Source organism: Neofelis nebulosa, chromosome 6 (assembly GCF_028018385.1).
Source record: "Neofelis nebulosa isolate mNeoNeb1 chromosome 6, mNeoNeb1.pri, whole genome shotgun sequence".
In the NCBI taxonomy this organism is placed as follows: Eukaryota; Metazoa; Chordata; class Mammalia; order Carnivora; family Felidae; genus Neofelis; species Neofelis nebulosa.
The window spans coordinates 90,685,132-90,700,026 of NC_080787.1; the positions used below are offsets into that span (position 1 = coordinate 90,685,132).

General features: G+C 38.9%; 1 protein-coding gene and 2 long non-coding RNA genes across 3 annotated transcripts in view; 2 read left to right on the forward strand and 1 right to left on the reverse strand.

Moving 5' to 3' along the window:
• LOC131514578 (uncharacterized) overlaps positions 1–1,783 on the forward strand; it is a 51,008-nt gene extending 49,225 nt beyond the window's left edge. The window contains exon 3 of the long non-coding RNA XR_009263137.1: positions 1,295–1,783. This is a non-coding gene — a long non-coding RNA (uncharacterized LOC131514578). The remainder of the gene's footprint in view (positions 1–1,294) is intronic.
• A 2,326-nt stretch (positions 1,784–4,109) lies between these two features.
• On the reverse strand, positions 4,110–11,648 carry NDUFAF4 (NADH:ubiquinone oxidoreductase complex assembly factor 4). The gene is made up of 3 exons (XM_058734752.1): positions 11,415–11,648; positions 10,800–10,903; positions 4,110–6,182 (listed from the first exon to the last, which is right to left on the reverse strand). Exons 1-3 carry the CDS (start codon positions 11,548–11,550, stop codon positions 5,895–5,897), a joined length of 528 nt encoding a protein of 175 aa, XP_058590735.1. The 5' UTR covers positions 11,551–11,648; the 3' UTR covers positions 4,110–5,894.
• Positions 11,649–11,747: 99 nt separating this feature from the next.
• On the forward strand, positions 11,748–13,559 carry LOC131514580 (uncharacterized). Its single transcript, XR_009263139.1, has 2 exons — positions 11,748–12,019; positions 13,374–13,559. It is a non-coding gene; the product is annotated as an uncharacterized LOC131514580 (long non-coding RNA).
• Positions 13,560–14,895: the final 1,336 nt, after the last annotated feature.

The window sequence follows — 14,895 nt, forward strand, 5'->3', positions numbered from 1 at the left end:
ATTCACTAAAAGAGGAAAATTAGTCATTTTACAGAGAAAATGTGAAAGATGCCACCTCAACCTAGCTATCAAAGTTAACACCATCAAAATGAGACAGATTGGCAGCATGCGTTTCATGATATGATGCACCGCAAAGGGCAAAGATGGCAACAAATTCTTTGACGCTTTTCCCATAGAGAGGTGTGGACTATGTGTGTCCTCTACCCTTGAATCAAGGCAGGCTCTGTGACTGCTCTGACAAATAGAATAAAGGAGTCATGTTCTGACAATCCGCTTTCTTTGTCCTGCAACATTTGCTTTTGGAACCCAGCCATTTGCTGCAGCTACAACAAGCTCATCCCACATGCAGCGCTTGCCTATGGATGTTGCCATCCAGTCTTAGCTGAACTTTCACCCAACAACCTGCGTCAGCTGCCATGTGAGTGGGCCATCTTGGACGCTTCAGATGACACCAGCCCCGGCCATGTCTCTACATGAGAACCCAGGGCAGAAACACCCAGCTAAGCTCCAACAATCCACAAAACCATGAGAGACAATAACAAACTGTTGTTTTAAGCTGCTAGATTTTGAGATGGTTTGCTGTGGAGCAAAAACAACAGATAACTGAAATAGCAGCCAACATTGTGAAACTGTAAGCTGTGTAAAACTTCATCTTCCCTGCTGCATCCCCCAGCTTCTAGAATAGTAACTGGCACACCGTAGATAGATTGATAAGTGTTTGTGGTGAATGAATAATTAGCAATATTATTGATGTAATTACTGACTGATTCAAATGACTTGAAAAGCCACTTTTAAAAAACTATTAAGCAGGGACACCTGGGTGGCTCAGTCGGTTAAGCGTCCAACTCTTGATTTTGGCTCAGGTCCTGATCTCACGGTTCGAGTTTGAGCCCCACGTTGGGTTCTGTGTTGACAGCATGGAGCCTTCTTGGTCCTCTGTCTTCCTCTCTCTCTGCTCTTCCCCAGTTGCTCTCTATAGCTCTTTCAAAATAAGTAACAGTACACTGGAAAAAAAAAAAAACAACCATTAGGCAAAGTTTAAATGTCTTCTTTTGGCTTAATAAATGACTTGAGCAAGCAGAGAACATTAAAAAAAAATCATACTATTAATCTCATATCTACATTCAGAACTGGGTCATACATTTGACCTACCTAAAAGCGGGTCTCTTAAAAAATAGAATGTGTCAACCTAAATATTTAAAGGTCTCATTAAGGATGCTGTTTTGAGGCTTTATAATCTTTTACATCTAGTCCTTCAAAAAATCTTTTATCTTACCTTTTGCTATTCCTCCAGAAGCACCAGGGCCAGCAATAAAGGGAAAAGATGCAACAAAAAAATAACCTAAGAGGAAAAAGGTACTCATTTTGCTTTGATGATGTATTTCTGGGATTCTTATAAAGCAAAAAATAGTTTCCCATTCTCTGATCCCCCCCCTCTCTCTCTCTCTGCTTCTCTTGCTCTTCCTCCACTTTCCCTCTTTCCCTTCCTCTCACTTCTTTCTTTCTATAAGACAAACTTTAAGTGGTTTTTCCATTTCTAAGCTTCTTATCTGAACTAATAGAATCAGTTATGGACCAGCACTGGCATACAGAAATGATTGAATAATGAATGGATGACGGCCTAAGGAACGATGAATAGAGTTAATGAGAATGAATATTCTATGCAAGGGTTTTCCTATGCCAATAATAATCTATATAATAAGTAGGAGCCCATTTGTATTGTTTTTTATTTGGGTAATTAAAAAGCAGCATCTGTTTATATGCTCATCAATCCATATAAAGACAGGTGAGATTATAATGTCATATATTGAAAAAATAAAAATAAATACAATTTAAATATCATACAAAAATATACTGTTGTGTAGTGATCATCACTGAAAAATGAAGGGGAGTTATAGATCATTCTAAAATTAAAGTAATAATCCTCATTACATAACTCAATTATTGGGCGATTTGTATTATGCTTACCTCAAAATGCAGTAAGACATTTAAAGAAAAATTTGGCTCTAAATGGAATTTTTACTACCAAACATACATGTATTAGATTTAATTAATATTTACCTTTCTGAAATAAGAGAAGGGCCTGAGGCTTATTTTAGAAATAAATAAAACTATTGTTTATTTGTTTCCTCAGTGGCCCCCTCTGTTTCCAGCTGTGGCTGTCAGTAATCAATCTTTCACTTCACATAGGTCTTTTTATTCGTTTACTTGCTTTGGAGTCATACTCAGAGTATATCCCTAGTCAGGTGGCATTGTGGTTTTCCTCTTTCAAAAGTAGATGAACTCTTCCAAAGGTATATTCTCTCATGCAACCAAGAAATCTTCCTGCTCAAGTCTGTACACTACTATTTCCTTTCATTTCAGGCATTCCGACTCAACCCCCAAGTACCGGCTTGTCCCATTTTGACTAAATTCTTGTTCCAAAATTATTCATCTTTCTAATGACCTACCTGTTGCTTTTTTTCCCCCACAGGAAGCAAGGAGGAAGCAATTTTGGTATTACCAACTATATACTTCACATCAACACACTAAAAAATTAGAGCATCGTGTCTGTTCAGGATACTGTTCTTTTAACTGGTGAGCTCCTCTTCTACCATTCTCCTCACAGGTATTCCTGAGACATAGTTCTGTTGGAGCACAGACAATGGCGAAGAAAGACCAAGGAATTAGTGACCCAAATGCTCTGCTTTGGTTTTTATATAGGGATTTAGATCTAAGTGCTTCTGATATTTCATCATTTCCCCTAACGAGTAATTCAGGCCTATTTCTTCCTAAAGCAGAAGATATGGAATATTCAGATAAACAAATGGATAGATATTCCTTCTAAGTATTTAATGGATTGGTCTGCCCCAATTCAGGGTGCTTCGAACTGCTTCAGTTCTATACGTTCAGTGATGGGTACCCAGTTATGGGTACAGAAGCTTCCTAATCACTAATTGTCCAGGGCTCTACCCTCCTCTTTTGGGGATTATGGGTGTTTTAAGGGCTTGAAGAAGATAGGGAGGGAATGTCCATGTACAAGCATTAGTTGGGGCCAATCAGAGCCCTCTGGCACAGATAGGGGTCATTGGTGAGATGGCCTTCAAGACCTCCATTAATGCCTTTTGTGGTTAGGATGACTACACATCCTAGTTTACCTAAGATATTCTAGTTTATGCTATTGTCCGTATTGTTCTAATGTAACTGGTGCCCTTTTCACTCTCAAGTGTCCCAGTTTGGGCAATAAATTATATGGTAACCCTGTTTATCAGAGAGCTTTACCGAATGTACCTACTTTGGCAGCTTTTGTTTTATGGGCTCTCTGGACCTGTTCTCCTCCCCACCCTATGATTAAACTTCCAGCCTCCTCTCCTAACCCCAAGTCTTTTCATCCCCAGGAATTCTTTCCCTCCTCCCTTTTTCATACCTGGAAAGCTTCTCTCCTTCAAAGCCACCCTCTATCTCCTGTTCCTTCATTTTTTTTTTCACAATAAACTTTAGACCCAGACACTGCATCTATTTTATCTCCACAGATGGTCAGCACACACTGGACATTAAATATTTTTTTAATGCTGCCATACTAGTCATTAAATATTTTTTAAAACACCCCCCCTCCCCCGATCTAGAAGCCATCAACAAAGGCATCTTTCAGACTTACTAAACCAGTCTATCATAGCAGAGAGGGCCCAGACATGTTTCTCATATATGGTGGGCACGGAGTAGTCCTGCACCTTGAATGCCATCACTTAATTCCTATAATCCCAAAGAGGCAACACAGTAAAACATTTAGGAGCACAAGATTTTGAAAATAATCTACTACTAAGGTTTAAATCCAGGTTCCAACACTTACTAATCTTTGAAAAGTTATTTTAGATCTCTGTGCTTCAATTTCCTCTGTAAAATATGATAAACAGTACTTCTCTTCCTGCCTATGGTAAATATCAAGCAAGTTAGTAAATGTAAAGCACTGAGATCAGTGCCTAGCACAGTCACTGCTTTTAAGATATTATCAGCTAGTGGTGATGCTGAGATCTACACCCAGGTTTTCTAAATCTAAACTCCATGCTTTCTGTGACACCACTACTACTCAAATGTTCTCTTACATATAATAAAAAGCAGTACAAGGCCAATGAAAGATATGGAAGTACTTTATTTTATCTTGTGACACCATATAACAGCCAGATTTACATACGTCTAACCACAGTGTGTAGTAGATCTGAATAGGGGAAATGGCTCAGAAATAGCAGTATTTGTAATTCAAGTATTGACCTTTATTTGATAAAGGAAAAGTTTTGTGGACTGACTGATTTTGAAATGCAATTTTATACAGTTGTTTTCTTAAAAGAACACTTTTGAACCAAATATAAACAAGGTACAGTTTATTCACGTAATGAACCTGCAGTTGAAAACAAGCTTAAACTTCCCCATCTCAGCCCATTTTTCTCTTTTCAGCATTGCAAATGCTTCCTTCCATCATCATGCTGATTTCCTTAGCATCTTCCATACCATTCCCAAGGGAATCCCTGGGAAGTAGTGCATGTCTGTATTCCTTCAGAAGGACACAGATAACCTGGAACTTTTCTTACCACATTTCCAATATTCCTGTAACTTACACTTCCTGCTCTTTTGAAATATGCTTCTTTTTGGCCCACCAGAAAAAACATAACACTAGGAATCTGAAAACCTAGATTTTGGACATGGCTATGTCATAAACTAGAGAATAAGCCTAAATAGGTCATGAAACCTCCCCAGCTCTCTGTTCTTAATTGCAAAAAACAAGTCCTATTTGTCCAGTCCTTTATTGTTATTTATGTTCACGGTAATCATTAGTTAAATAAGGCAGCATTTTGTTCATTTTTTAGAGAAAATTCAGTCTCCAAAAGGCTACACAATCCACCCAAGATCCCACGGGTGGTAATATGACAGAGCTAAACTTACATAACCTCACTCAAGATCTTAGTGCCAATACACACTGTAGTCATAAGTTAGTTCAATTGACGAGCAGCAATTTCCCAGGTCCCTTCCAATAATCACATTTCACGCTTCTTGCAATTTTTTCTCTCTTCCTTCAACGAGCATTTAAATGAGAAAACATACATATAATTCATCACCAAATTTCATTTACCATGGTTCTTTGATTTAACCATTCTTCACAATTTTCTTGTTATTTCTCTATTAAATCCAGAGAAGTTACTTTTCCAAACAGCTCTCACGACTGCCTGCTTCTCTGAAAGCTTCTGGATTACCCGTTTGTCAAAACAGAGACTGCTAAAATTTCATAAATATCAATTCCTTTTTATAATTTTAAGAAGTTATTCCATACATAAAACCAGTTCAAAACAAGAGAAGTCCTCACTGTTATTCCCTATAATAATAAAAATGTACTTTCTATTGATTTTGTGTCCACTTTCCTGTCTGCTTTCATTTGGGAAATACTGTTATCCTACCTCACTGTCAAGTCTGCCTTACCCTAACAATATAGTCACAAAAGGTAGGAAAACTCTTACTTTCACAATTCCATAGGAAGAATAAATTAATCACCTAAATTGGATGGCAAAACCCTGAATGTTAAATGAGGGAGATACAGGACATTTCCCAAGAGATCATATGATCAATTTAAAAGCTGATGATATGATGTGCTTAAATTACACATTAACTTTTTTGTTTATAATAAATGTATACATGTGATTAGTCCTGCTGATATTACACACGAACATATGCCTAAACCGGATTAAACTTTACAAGAAAACAAAATTCATTCTACCAGCAATCCTGAAAATTCAGCAGAGCTCAATAAATAGTATGCTCTCCCAAGGAGGGAGCTTTAAACACTCAGCAATTTGAAACTAAATGAGAAACTAAACAGGGCATGGGTTTGGGGAATACATATAGGAAAAGTAATTTCAACATTTTCTTCATTTTGGTGGTATTGCTTTCTTGTCTTCAGGAGGGATGATTTTGACTTCAAAAGTAACAAAATATTTGAGAAGGGATTTTACATCTTTCTGTTCTAGACAGTATTCTTCTGCTATTTTCTCAGCAGTCCACGTTTCTGGATAAAGTTTGTGATTATTGAGAAGTGTCAATGCCTCTACAATGGAAATTTTGCCTTTGGGAATGTTCTTAATACTCATCATGTTAAAGTCTTGGCCTTTTACCAATCTGAACTCCTTTGGCTCTTGACGTTTTCCAGCATCTGTTACCTAGTATCAAAAAAACAAAAACAAAGGGCTTTAAAGATGAGAGAAAAGATGTGACATCTACTTTCATGCTTCTCAAATCTCCACTATTCTTCAAATAAATGCTACATATGCTTCTCCAAACTACGCTTTCTCATTACAATGACCCACACATTCAACGGCACTTTTGCAAATCACTATTTTATAACTACAGCTCAATCATCATTAAGAAATCTAGGTAGTTCTACAAAATAACAATCAATTGCCTACCATCCACTCATCACATTATTTCATGCATATTAAAATAACAAAAATGAATTGGTTAGATTAAACCTGTTTTTAGGAGGGCAGAATTCTGATGCTGCCCTAATAACTTACTTGATAATCTCCATTCTGTTTCCTAGTTTTTTATTTCATATTCAATACCTCCAAACACCTTAAATGAATTCAAATATGCTAGGGATTTTGCCTCTTGAGAGAAAATAAACTGATACACAAACATAATAAAAAAACCCAACCTATGTACACCCATCTTTCCATCTGTCTGTCCCATCCAAGTATAATCCTTGTGTTGTGCCCTGTATTTCATTCATTACTTGGCCTTGCCGATCATTCCCTTCTCCTTTTTCTTTCAATTGTACCCTGCCTACTGCTGCTGTTTGGTCAAAATATAAAAATGCCATAGTCACTATCTTTTAAAAATGCCCACCAAACCCAGAACAACACTTTGTTTATGGCCAGTTTCCTTTTCTCTAGTTAAGCTTTAAAGATGGTATTCGTGATCTCTGATCCAGGATTAGATTAGATCTTAATGCAGAAGACACTTTTCAGGCTTCAAGTATACTCACTATAGATCTGATGCCATTGACCATAATAACCTTCCCCTTGGTTTCCATGCCACTCCTTTTCCTAGTTTTCCATCTGTCTCTCTAGTGGGTCCTTTGTTCTTGTGGACTTTTTCTCTTCAGCTGCCCCCTGAAGGTTAGTGTGCTCCCAGTTCTGGCCCAAGCCCTCTTTTCAGTCTTCACATTCTACTACAGTAATCTCCCACACACCCTACACTTCCATTATTATTTATGTGTTAATAACTTTCCAAGCTGATCTCAAACCTAGACCTTTCTCCTTACTTACAGATCCAAATTCGCAAATGTGTAAAGGGCATCTTTACTTGGATTATCTACAAGCACCTCAAAATCAACATGTCTAAAACTGAAATTACCCCTTTCCTCTGAAAATCCAATTCTATCCCATATTTTCTATCTCAGTGACCAATATCACTTCCCTCTGTATCTCATTCCAAAACTTAAAGCTTTTGTTACGTCATATTATACCTGACATCTCCCTCTCCCTCATGCATTACATCCAATCAATGATCCTACTGATAATGACTTCTAAGTCCCTCTTGAACACATTCACTTCTCTCCTGGTCACTACATCACCCTAGTTCAAGCCAAAGTCTCCTGTGGGCACTACTACGAAAGCCTCCGGACTGGTCTCCTTTGATTAGATAAAATGCACTTTATTCCCTTCCAGCCCATTATGAAGCCAATCAGATAAGAAACTCTTCAATGACATTCCACTGTCCTCAAGATAAAACCCAAATTTCTTAGCAAGACAAATAAGGATCTTCATGATTGGGTCTCTATTACCTCCATCCTATCTCAATTCTCCCAAATTTATTGCTCACACTTTCCCCTGACTGTAATGAAGTCTAACTGGTTCCGGAAGGCATAATACTCTTCTACCTCTATATTGTAACTCTGGACTGAAATATTCACTCAAACTTCTTCACTTTCCAAAATTCAAAGTTTCTCTTATCTTTCTTAACTTTCTCTTAACTTTCCCAGGTAATCCTTCTTCCACTCGATATACATTTTTATTCAATTTCCCTTCTGTTTAATATTAAATACTAAAATATTATGACACTGAAACAGTATCTGAAAATTCAACATCCTCTCTTGAAAAGAAAAAACAAAGCAAACAAAAAACTCTGAGCAAATTAACAATAAAAAAGTCCCAAATGTGAAAAAAGTATTTTTAATCAGAAACCATATCACTTTATTATAATTAAGGCTGAAACATTAAAGACACCCTATTTAAGGAAACAGCAGGATAGAATACCAATTTTCACTGCTATGTTAATGCTACAAACACAATAAATGTAGTAGTACACGTTATGAGAAAACTAATTCTATGCTGATATGAGAGAATCTTCAGAAAAATAATACAACAAACCGAAAAACTAATAGAAATAACCTTGCAATGTGGCTAGCTGTAATACAAAAATCACTCACTTTCTGCAAATTGGCAATAGTTAAAAACCTTAGGGTGAAAAAAGATCCTATGGTAGCAACCTTCCCTCTATCCCCCCAAAGCTGAGTAATACAAAGATGTTAATTCTCAAATTAACCTGTACATTCCAATTCAATTACACTAAAAATCCAAATCAGACTTACTAAAGAACCTGACCATTTGATTCTCAAGTTCATCTGGAAAAAAGTGTGACAAGTCATGAAACTTTTGGGGAGTAGTGTGGGATAGAAGGTTGTAACAGATATCAAGACACATTACAAACTTCCATTAATTAATATAGTATGATCCTAGTATCGAAATAGAAAAGCAGGTAGAACTGATGAATCCATAAACAGACTTGCATATATTAGTATTTTAAGTGAGTGGAGAAAAGACCTGGTTATTCAATAAATTATATTTAGACAACTGGCCATCCAGTTGAAAACATCTCCACACACCACTGTAATCTTTATGTAAAATAAAGATTTTAACAGAAAATATACAGTCATAACAGCAGGATAAACTGCTTTTATGTTGGAGTGAATCCAGACTTCCAATACCACGAAAAACAAAAAGACTAACATATTTGACAGAATTTTGAATAGCAATATTAAGTTAAAAAGCCAGACAAAAGGGGCGCCTGGGTGGCTCAGTTGGTTCAGCATCCAACTTCAGCTCAAGTCACAGTCTCACGGTTCATGAGTTCAAACCCCGCAACATGCTAACTGCTGTCAACACAGAGTCTGCTTTGGATTCTCTGTCCCTCCCTGGCTTGTGCAGGTGCATGCACTGGCATGTGCTGTCTCTCTCAAAAATAAACACAAAAAAGTCACCGGGCGCTGGGGTGGCTCAGTTGGTTAAGCATCTGACTTCAGCTCAGGTCATGATCCCACAGTTCTTGAGTTCGAGCCCCACATCAGCTCTGTGCTGACGGCTCACAGCCTGGAGCCTGCTTCAGATTCTGTGTCTCCCTCACTCTCTGCCCCTTCCCTGCTTGCACTATCTCTCTTCTTTAAAATAAATAAACATTAAAAAAAATTTTTTTTAAATAAACAAAATTGATATATACACAGTATCACTAATGTCTACAAACATCACAAATCGTTAAGAAAACTATGAATTACCCAAAAGAGAAAAAGGGGCAAAACATAAATAGGTACTTCAACCTGTTTTTCATTGTCATTCGAGTCCTTTTAGACTTTTCCCCCAAATTTTAATACCATATATCTCCTTGTGTATTGTATCTATGTAACTGTATTCATAAAAACTTAAATTTTTTTCACTCCCCAAGGGCCAGTTTTTTAATGCATGATTTAGTATAGCATGAGAGAAACAGCAGTCAGAAGTATTATTCAACACCTGTTATTGTTGGAAGTATTTAACACACAAAAAATGAACATCAACACTTCCATCTTTTTTACGGGAACATCTGGTGATAAATGAGCCCTATAATTGCTATTACATGCAACAATTCACAAACCTTATTTTACATCAGTTTTATTTTGCTTATCTAATGAAAATTACATTAATAAGTGTATCTGTGCAAACAGTACTACCAATCTAAACAGAGAGGACCAGAGAATTTTCGAATGGAAAAATAGCTGGGAGTTGTCATTGGCACTTTCCTCTCCTTTAATCCCACTCTTCCCCCTACTTAGATCCTTCCTGCCCCAACAAACTCATCTAGTTAACTCAGGTTCATCCCTCAGGCCTGAGCTTAAATGTCCCTTTCTCAGAAACCACCCTCGGTTGTCCAATCACAAACAGGTCCCTCTGTAGACTCACAGTGCCTATACTTCTCTGTCACAGTCGTATCAGTAATTATGTACTCACGGTTGCTCATCTGTTTAATGTTTGTGTCCCTCACAATATTATAAGCACTGAGAGCCAAGGACTAAGTCTGTTTTGTTCATATATATACAAAGCACTTGTGCACTGTATTTATATATAGATCTTACATATAGGTTCCCATTCCCAATGTATTCCATAAACTCCCAATTTTTACGTTTCCTATCTGAATATATCTTTAAAAAACAAAACACCAACAACACAACACTAAAGGAATCCCTGAGATTGGGACAAAACTCAACCCACTTAAAGATGAGAAAATAGTATTAAAGCTCTCCTCTTCAAATGACAATCACTGGAAGTACCTTACAAAATCCTACAATAATATCGCCACTGAGCTTAAGTTTTGCCAATGCCCTGTACATTGGTCCCAACTACACTGACAGTTTTAAACAGGCAGAGCGCTCACTCTCTTTCACTACCTACCACACTTCTCTTGTTCGTTTCCCTGGAACACAAAAAGGTTCAATTACTTATCTGCTGAATTAAAACATACATTACCTGCACAGAAGACACAGGATCTTTGGAATCAACATACACATCTCTTAGGAAGGACAGCAGTTTGTCATCTTTTCTAGCAACTTCTCCCTTAATTTCTGGATGGTCTAAGAAAAAGAATGTCACAATATTAAACCCAAAGAAAATTCCCTCTAAGATCCTAGCATTTAACACAAGTCAGCCACTTTTAATTTTTTTGCTTAATGAACAATCACTCGGACAATATAAGAAATATTGTACATGTAAATCAAAATGCTAGGTCAGGCCCGGCGTCCACCGTTCTGTGAAGACCCCTAGAGAGCACTTCCGAGGAACTTCTGACTCGGATTCCGGACCTCAAGCATTAAAGATAAAAGCCTCCGAGGGCCAGTGCGGCCGGGGTAGCGGCCGCCACCTCCGCAACTTCGAAATGGGCGGAGCCGCCACTCCACCGAGGGCGCAATGGGACAGTCTCAATGTCACCGGCCTGGGGGATTCACCTTACCACGCTCGGCGGACAAGTCACTGCGGCCAATCCCGGTCACCCCCGCCACTGGACCAAGATCCACGGGCGTGGAACCCCCAAGCCCACCCCGGGACCCCGCGCGCGGAGTCCAAACGCCCCCTTGCACCACTTACGGCTCATCTGCTCTCGCAGCAGGCTCTTAGTGGAGGGGTGCCTGGGAGCGGGAGAGGGCTTCATTTTGCTGATTTCCCGTTCCGCCCGGTTCTCTAGGTTGAAATTCCTGATTGCGCGAGACACAGCAGCCCCCATCTCCTCACAACATGATGCGCTCTGGGTTCACACCACACGTGGGAAGTCACCGGCACCGGCGCCCTCCTGGACGCATCGAGCATGCGCACGCGTGGGGTCGATCCGGCCCATTGCCGAAAAATGGGCGCCAAAGCGCGCCGTTCGCCCCCTAGCGGTCGGGAGGGCGCACGCCGCGTCTCCGCCCTGAGTGTGTCATAGCGAGCGCCTCCCTTCGGGACGGGAGGCTTGCGACCGCCTTTGGCTGCTTCCGGGGGGAGGGGCCTCGGGAGGGGGCCCCGGGAGGGGCCCCGGCCTAAGCTGAGACCCACGTCTGTTCTCAACCCTGCAAGTTCGGAAGTCGGGAGAGAAGCTTTAAAACCGTACCAGGCCTGACCTCCCCCCAGACTTTCTGATTTAATTCTAATGACCGGCGTTGGTTCAAGCTTTCCACGTGATTTCAAAGTTGCAGGCTGAGTAGAGAATCAAAGTGGTAAGGAAATCGAAGACCTTGACGTCCTTTCACAGGTCAGGGCCCCTGAAGGAAGCCGATAAAAATGGAACTGACTGCACCAGGATAAAGGAAGGTCCTAAAATCGCCCTTTCCTGTTTTGTGAGAGGAAAATAATGAAAGTGTATTCTTTCAGGGCACCTGGCTTGGCTGGGTAGATGAAGCCTGCAACTCTTGAACTCGAGGCCCACCTGGGGTGTAGAGATTACTTTAAAACATTGTTTAAAAATCTTAAAAACAAAACAAAACAAAAAAAGCAGTTTGATTTGCTTGTATCAGTTTCAGTCCTGCTGTCCTTTCTCTTTTGTTTATTTTTGATATTATTGTGTGTTATTTATGTATACTATTCAGTTCTGTGTCACCACGTCATTCCCTAACTTATTTCTCTTTTAAAGCCAGAGAAACTTCCCTGTAACTTAGTGAAAGGAATAGCCAGTAAGACGTTAGGAAAAAAAACACCAGTATTGTTACATACTCTCTCTTCCTGCCTCCCCCCTCCCCACTCCCCATTTGTAAACAGATTATTATGTTGCTCCTTCTACTTGAGATTCTTTAGAAATATTGTCATATATATGTATATATATATACATATATATAGTCATTAATCCATAAAAGATAAAAGGGACCCACTAGGAAGTAGCAGGGTTTCCAAAGTTACCATATTTTTATAGACTGGTTGTAATGTTTTTAGTGTCCTCATCTCTCAGCAAAATGAAGGTGGTTGTTTTTGACCAGTTAAAAGCAAGGGAAAGAATTGATGTAAAGAGAATTGAATCGAAGTAATTAAAAAAAAAAAAGGGGGGGGGGCAGTTTTATTTAAATAAAACTAATGGTTTATGTATTAAATTATTAAATTTAATACTTAATTATAAGAAAAGTACTGCAAGGAACATAGCTTCCACCGTTGATTATCACGAAATCTGTTTTTACTGGGATTGGTCTTTGACATTGATACAAAGCCAGCTTTTTCTTCTAGAGTTAGTTGGGAAGTTATCCTGCAGGTGGCAGTCTGCTCCAAGATTTCCATCTTTGAGACCTAGGCATGCCTAGAACTCCATGCTTTATAGCCTAGATACTCATATTTCTTTGTGTGCCAAGAAACTTTCATCTGCCTCATTATGTCCATGAGCTTCATCAGTTATGGTAGCGTGTTATACTCACTGCTTGTTAAAATATTTTAAAAGTAAAAAACTCATTTTCGTAGAAATTTTACCATACTTCTAGTAGCACATTAGATATACTTCTAGGAGCATAAAAGTAATGTGGGACAGAAGTTACAGGAAGTGTAGGGGGTTGTGGAGATAACTAAATGAAAGGATTCTTTGAATTCCCACAGGTAGGTAGAGTTTGGATCCAGTGTTTCAGAAACCTCCAACCTCCAGCTACTTGCCTGGTCCTGGTCTGGTGCTGCTCGAGCCCTTGGAGCAGAACTGGAGCAGAGGTACTCCCATCAGAAATGCACAACTGGCTGTCATCGTTTGGGAATCATCATGGAAATAAAGCCTAAGTCATAAATGCATAATTCTAGCTCTTCTTGTCAAAAGAAGCATAGGAAGTCAAGCAAAGGAAGTCTGGGCTCAGAACCCTTCCAGCTTCTGTAAAGGGATGCAGTCAGGTCCCCAAGGAAAGGATAACCAGGATACTGCTCAGAATTAATCATATCTCTCAACAGAATGTTACGATGGGTATTTATTACTAAATATCTTAACATACTAATGAAATAAACCCAGGGTCTTGCCAACACAATAGTATATAATTCTATGAGGGCAGAAATTTGTGTCTATTTTGTTTATTGCTATATTCATCACCTTGAACAGTGCCTGGCACATAGTAGGTACTAAACAAATGTCAAATAAATATCAAATAAACCCAAAGGCAAGTAGGGCCCCTGTGCTGGAGTCCAGACCCTAGACAGGTTTCCTCTGCCAGAAGTGGATTCTTGTGAAATTTACTCACTCTGGTCAAACCTACTCTCCTTATTTTAAATTTGGGAGGATAGTAATTAGTGGGTTTCACACAGTTTAAAAGTATAATATATATTATATATATGTGTGTGTATTATATCTAACACAGGTTTATTTCTGAGCTCTCCATTCTGTTCCATTGATCAATATGTCTGTTTTTATGCCAATACCATACAGTTTTATTACTACAGATTTGTAATATAGTTTGAGGTCCAGGATCTCAGCATGATGTCTGCAGCTTTGTTCTCAAAATTGCTTTGGAACCAGTAAATTTTTGAAAAACAGCAATGAGGAAGAACTTACCCTGTAAGATACCAAAATACAATATAAAACCTTACAGTGTGATACTGATACAGAAACAGGTAAATAAATCAATAAGTATAATGGTGACAAGACAGATCTAATTATGTACAGAGTGACATTTAAAATCACCCTGTATTGGGGTGCCTGGGTGGCTTCATCAGTTGAGCATCTGACTCTTGATTTCAACTTGGGTCATGATCTCATGGTTCCTGGGATCGAGCCCTGCATCAGGCTCTGCACTGACAGCTCGGAGCCTATTTGGAATTCTCTCTCTCTCCTGCTCTCTGTCCCTCCCCCCACCCAAATAAGTAAATTTAAAAGAAAACTTAAAAAAATAATAATAAAATAACCCTGTGATGTAATGATCCAAACAGATAGCCACATTTCCAATGTCATTTATTTACCAGTCCATTTCCCTTGCTCTCCACCCCCATTCATCACTTGCTGTTTTCTTGTTACTCTCCAGTTTTCCCTGCACCAGGTTGCTTTTATTTGTTTTTAAAAATGTTTTAAATGTTTACTCATTTTTGAGAGGCAGAGAGACAGAGCATGAGCGGGGGAGGGGCAGAGAGAAAGGGAGACACAGAATCC

Excerpts from the sequence above, each read along its gene's own strand:
- NDUFAF4 (XM_058734752.1), bottom strand. The coding sequence starts at position 11,550 with ATGGGGGCTGCTGTGTCTCGCGCAATCAGGAATTTCAACCTAGAGAAC. Across the intron at positions 10,904-11,414 it reads GCTGCGAGAGCAGATGAGCC|ACCATCCAGAAATTAAGGGA; the intron begins GTAAGTGGTGCA and ends TCTTTTTCTTAG. Across the intron at positions 6,183-10,799 it reads ATCCTGTGTCTTCTGTGCAG|GTAACAGATGCTGGAAAACG; the intron begins GTAATGTATGTT and ends TTTTGATACTAG.